This window comes from Necator americanus, chromosome V, assembly GCF_031761385.1.
Source record: "Necator americanus strain Aroian chromosome V, whole genome shotgun sequence".
Taxonomy (NCBI): Eukaryota; Metazoa; Nematoda; class Chromadorea; order Rhabditida; family Ancylostomatidae; genus Necator; species Necator americanus.
The window spans coordinates 34,597,222-34,603,221 of record NC_087375.1 but is presented as its reverse complement, the minus strand read 5'-3'; the positions used below and the strand labels follow the sequence as shown (position 1 = coordinate 34,603,221).

At 37.6% G+C, this 6,000-nt stretch overlaps 2 protein-coding genes across 2 annotated transcripts; both read left to right on the top strand.

Moving 5' to 3' along the window:
* Positions 1 to 477: 477 nt before the first annotated feature.
* Positions 478 to 4,064, top strand: RB195_016113 (uncharacterized protein; the record flags this gene model as incomplete). The annotated part of the gene is made up of 9 exons (XM_064207126.1): positions 478 to 676; positions 801 to 892; positions 1,078 to 1,152; positions 2,385 to 2,490; positions 2,835 to 2,954; positions 3,073 to 3,158; positions 3,583 to 3,708; positions 3,813 to 3,879; positions 3,952 to 4,064. 9 exons carry the CDS (start codon positions 478 to 480, stop codon positions 4,062 to 4,064), a joined length of 984 nt encoding a protein of 327 aa, XP_064063007.1.
* Positions 4,065 to 4,933: 869 nt separating this feature from the next.
* RB195_016112 (uncharacterized protein) lies at positions 4,934 to 5,224 on the top strand (the record flags this gene model as incomplete). Its single annotated transcript, XM_064207125.1, has 1 exon — positions 4,934 to 5,224. One exon carries the CDS (start codon positions 4,934 to 4,936, stop codon positions 5,222 to 5,224), a length of 291 nt encoding a protein of 96 aa, XP_064063006.1.
* Positions 5,225 to 6,000: the final 776 nt, after the last annotated feature.

Sequence of the window (6,000 nt, the reverse complement as noted above, 5' to 3'; positions counted from 1 at the left end):
TTTAAAAAATGGCCAAATTTCTATTTATAATAAACTAAGAAACTAAAAACTACGAATTGTCAACAACCCTTATAGCATAAAATAGAAAAAAACGCATATAAGTAAATCTATATAAACAAATATTGTGCAGTAGCATCCAAGAAAATTCGAAAAAAAAATGTTCAAAAAATTCAAAAAAAAAGAACCGAAAAGAAGTTCTTTTTTTTTTGCAAAACTTTCCATATCCTCTTCAGAAAAAGAAAACGACCAGCGCGGCAAAAATTTCAAACTTTGCTCACATCTCTGATTGATGTGCACTTAATGGATGATCATTAAGGAATTAACATCTAACTACTACTTGTACAACCAACATTTTTACCACGAAACAATCTCTGAACCTCCCGAGTGTGTTGCCTCTGTGTCTTTTTTTTCCTTTTCTTTTTTTTGCCACCATAACTGAAATTTTTCAGGAATTTCCACAACATTTGGAAAATCAGGATGTCTAGCAAGACGATGGGGATTTTTCTGATCACTATCGTCACCCTCATTACCCGAGTCGAAGCCCAATGCGGATATCAATCCAGATGTGGTGGTTATCAAGCCCAATACATGCAACATATGGTACAACCACAACAATTCGTTCAACCTTTGCCTCAACCCGTAATTCAACCTCAACCTATTGATTATTACTATAGAAGTGAGTTTATTTTGTTATGTATAAGGCTGTGGACACAGCAACCATGGATACGGTATGTTTACCCCATGGGGTACTGAGCAATGACCCCGAATCCTCCATTCAATAATTTTTCTCCTCCTTTTAGCCGCCAACACCTACACTCAACCTCCAGCTGAGGTGGTTGCTGGAGTGGAAAAAGAGATCACAACAGCCTCAATCGCTGCTCCAAAATCAGTGGTATAAAAAATTACATAATTACTTTAAAAAAAAACGTTGTCTATTAAAATTTATTTCAGCAAAAAGCTAATTTTCTAGAGAGAAAACAAATTTTTCTGTAATATTTTTTTTTCTCAAAGCTACGCGGCAAAACCCGCTCATTCACACTTCCCGCTCTGAATTTTCAACGTTAATTTTTCTTTGAGGAATATGAAGACATTGACAAGAAGATTGGAGAATTCAAGACTACTTTATCTGAGGAATCAGCTTCTGCCGTTGAGGTAACGAACACAATCCATGAGTAGTGAATGAGTCGAGTTTGCCAGAGCACATTTCTAAGAAAAAACAAAGGAAGAACAAAGGAAGGAACAGAGAAACGAAGAAAAAATTTACTTTTAAATTTAAATACACAATTAGATTTCAAATAATTACAGTAAGAATATAATGAGGATGTCAACACAGCCGCCGTTCGTAATTATCGAGGAAAAGGACTAGTTTTTAGTTTTGAAAAAAAAAATTCGAAATAATCGGAAAAGTCAGTAAAAAAAAACAGCGAAACACTAAAACCTTAACATAGCAATAAATAAAGCTTCTGAGGAATAATAACAATAAACAATAATATAGCAATAAGTTAATAAGCAACAATAACAACAAAAACATCAATATCTGCAATCAGTCAGCGCTGCAACAGGAGCCGCCTCCAATGGTTCTAGAATGTTCCGATCTCTGGTCACGTGGTCACAGATCACGGTTCTTAATAACATTTCCAGAAATCCTTAAAATCCTACCTCAGCTACATGCAGCCTCACATTTTTATGGTATTTCCTGGAATATTATATCGTTACAGGAAAAAAAAGTATTTACAGCAGTTAATTGACCCTGAATTGGTTAATTTACTCGATTGATATCCAGATCTCTGACCTACGGATATTGACGGACTTGGGATCCGGACGAGATATTCTTCTTCCTTGCCCTTTGATCCGCGATCAGCTCAGCTAGTTCCTCAGATTCACCTACTTCTGATTTCAGCATCATAATACTTTTTTTCTAGTTTTTTTTTTGCCTGAAAGTGTTCACATTTAAATAAAAATAACTCCAGAGTACAATTTTATATTGAATTCAAAAAAATCCCCGTAAGTTTCTTCTCAAAACGCAAGAAGGGAAAGAGGCGCAAGAGGGATGTGATAAAAATTCGGTAATAAATTAAAAATAATTGACAAAATAAAAAATTTACAATTCTTAAAAATACCTACTTTTTGGAATTTTTGGTTGTTTTTCTATCCAATCTATCTTCTTCTATCTTTTCTTATCTTATCCATCTAAAGTGTTTTTTTTTTCTTGTAAATAGCAAATAACAAACAATAACAATAATAACGAAAAGAAACAACATAAACAAAATAAGAAGTGATAAGTTGGTAGTATGGCAATAAATTAGCAATTCTGGTTTTAAAAAAATATATGAGAAATATTATAATACCGAAATATCGTAATTCTTCAAAATTACTGTACTCAGAGTCCCACGGCTTCACCCGCGTCCACGTACATCCGAGAGACGGCCGTCTATCAACCATACGTACCACGCCAAGTAGCTTATAGACCTCAACCGTTACCACAAGCCGGTAAGGATATTTTCTTGGGAAGAAAAACGCGCAAAAATTAATCTATCTGGTCTCTTATTCCCTTTCTTAATCACATCGGTGACGATAATGTGGATTTTAGTCATTTGGCCAGGATAAAGCGTTAGGGTACGACAAAAATTTTCATATTTCCGGATGAGAGTAGATAGTGGAGAACGAAAAGAAACGAAAAAACTACGTATTTCTGATGTCGTACCCTACTTTATTTATTAATATATTATTTAATGAATATTCTTAGCTGAAATTTCCCTAAAATGTCCTTTTATGAATTTTACAACCAGATTTAGGAAACATTCAACTTTTCTTCTTACCTCAAATAATTTAAGGATGCGGCGCTATGACACCACAGTACTATCGTCCTGCACCGTACATGCCACGAGGCTATATGATACCGTACACACCTACGTACGCCACTCATCCGCCACCTCCTCCACAGCCGTTGCCGAGTTCGTCTTTTTTTTTTGGAAGTAAACATCGAATCCTCACGAAAAAAAAAACTAACATCAAAATACGAGCCTTTAACCGAGATCCTTCAAATCCTTCTTTCTAGATTGAGAGTTTCAGCTTTGATTCAACCTCCACGCTATAACGCCCCGGTCAACGATTGTTGTGGTCGATGTTCTGCGCCTTGTGGACACGGAGTTAGAAGGGTTAGCTAGCCATTTCGTTTTTATTAGACAGATCTCGACAGTCCGAGTATCCAGAGAAGGTTGCATGGACAATTATTTATTGGAAATAAAATAAGAAATTTATTGAAAGAAATAAGAAATTTATTGGCCCACATCCTCTACATGTATGGGAGCTATATGTATGTGCGGAGGCCGTGGGGTAAAGGCTTTTTGAGGGCTTCAGGTTTCAGAATCGTAGCTTGAGGATAAGTTCCGGGCACCGCCCCTAGGTAGACTTCGACCACTTCGCACAGTAAGTACAGCAGCCGAGGTGCGCGACGGGACCCTCCCGCCGCTTCGACTTGTGTCGCAGCCACTACCTCAATCTCTTCAGACTCCTACTGTCACATCCGTACTTGTAGCAGAGGAATCATGGAAATAAAAAAAAAATCAAGATTTTCTTCAGTTCTTTGCAAAGTCAGCAAAAACCGTACAATTGAACGGAATGGATTCAAAAACTGAAAAGGGCAGGACGGAGGTCGCTAAAGATCCACGCTGCACAAACAAGGAACTTAAAGAAGTCATGGACAAGGTAAGCGTTGAAAGAAGCTTAGCTAGGAAATTTCTTCCATTTCAAGAAAAAGACAAATTATTGGGATCTTTGGGGAAAAAAACTTTGAAAATTGTTTTTTCAAGGTTTCACACAAAACACCATCGTTAGCCAAACGTCTTATACAACGAATTGCAGAGGAGAAATTTGGAGGTAAATCCATTAAAAAATTCCAAGATTCCAGAAAAAAACGTTTCCTAAAATAAATCCACTTTGTCATTTAAGGATACTTCTCCGTCATTTGTTCGAAGGAAGATTTCACATATGTGTCCCGAGGTGAAATGTACTGTCAAACTGAGAATAACGGAGTCGTGTGTTACGCTTTTAAACATCATTGATCATCGAACAAATTATCGGATGGGACCTCGTCCCAAATGTTCATGTCGCTCACTGTATGTAAAACCAATCACTAATGCCTTCTGGATGTTTTTTTTTCTTTAAAGATGAATGCCTTTTTCAAATCCATAAAAGACAAATTATTCGTATGGCGCATTCCTCAGCATTGTTTTTATTCGTTTCTCCTCATTTATTGTTCCATTCCACAAAAAAAAATGTATTTTAATCATTATTTTGACGGATGTATTACCTTTGCCTTTAATTCAATGATTCATGTTTCATTTACTCTTTTTCTATATTTACCTGCCTGTAAATAGAGTGGATAGAAATAACTAAAAATGACAAATAAACTCACCGTTCTTGGATTTCTGGACCATGTTGATGTTTATGTTCCTGCTATAGTGGGTAGATATCAATAAAAGTTTGCCTCGCAAAAATTTCACGCAAATTTTTTCTCCCTCTTCAAAATCTCATGCGTTAATAAATGTAGAGAAGTTTTTTTAAAAAATCGAAAAAAAAACTTTTCTTCCAGGTATCTTACGCTTATTAACTCCGTTAGATTATTCGAAATCACCAATGGAGGATAATCTATGGATTCCAGAGTTAGCACTTTTCTAATCCGACAGAGGCCTCTTCGCTTTAGAGCTCTCCGGACGCAAAAAGTGTTGAGTTTGTCGATTAGGTGTCCATGAATTCCAGAAGGTGCTTCGTTCATGCTAGGATAATTTTAACAAACTGTGAGCTTTGCTCGTATTCTCCACCATAAATATACAAAAGGGTTTCTTAAACGTGTATTTTGCAGCTAAAAGAGTTAGGAGTTTGATTTAAAATGACGTTATTCGCTTTATTCATAACCTGAATCCTAGCACTCATGATACGTTCCGGATTAAGCACCAGAAATATTTACAAGAACAAAAAAGATCATCAACAGACGATACGAAGCGATGAAGTGAAGTTGAACTGGAACAAAAATGCTGTACAACCTTTTTGGCGAGTACAGTCGGGTGAAAACGGCACAACGTACGGTGGAACTGCCGATGTCAGACAGCAATGTTACGAAATTGACTACTGCACCACTGGGTTCTCACCACGAAAAGATACAGTCGAAGATGCGGATCACAAGTACAGAGTGGCCAAGGGAAACGGGAAATTTAAAATGTAGCAGTGACTACCGTGAGCGGTTGGTAGACAGGTTGGCATCCTTCAGGACATTACTACTCCCTATTTAGTAATTACGGACCAATGGCGCGATTCACAATGTGCATTTGTTGTGAAGTCATTTTACAAAAAAAATGGTGATTGTTGTCCAACGGCTAAACTTTCCCACAACATGGATTTTCACCTTTAGAGTAGAATCCGTCTTCTAGAAATTCTCAACCCATGGTCGCGTGGCGAGTTGGAACGTGGGTGCGACGTCCTGAATTATATTGACCCCGGAATTCCCGTTGAGTAAGAGTCGCACTCAGACTGCCCAATTATGTGCAAAGAAATACCCGCTCCTACTTTCAGTATTTGAGAAAGCAGTTAATAGATTCCTTAAGCAACTAAGTAATTAGAGGTTTCTTCGCTTGTATCCAGTAACCTATGTATCAGGGCCGGGGTGGCGCAGGCCACACGGTCGATGGTTCGAAATCGTCTTAGTACCGACTAAACCTTTCATCCCTCCGGGGTCGATAAATCGGCACCAGACTTGTCTGCGAGAATAAAAACATTGAGTTGACCAGGAGTACGAAAGTTCGACTTTCCTTGAATCTTGGCATAGAGATTGCAACTTGTCGAAAGTCCAATTTAGCAACAGCCAAGATTGTTAGCAAACTTTATTACGGCTAACGTTTCGGCGTCGTCGCCTTCGCCAGAGCCTGGAAAGTCAGGTCCAAAAATTTGTGATATATCCTCTCAAATGCCTCATCCAGAACAAGTCATCCATCATTCCCTAAG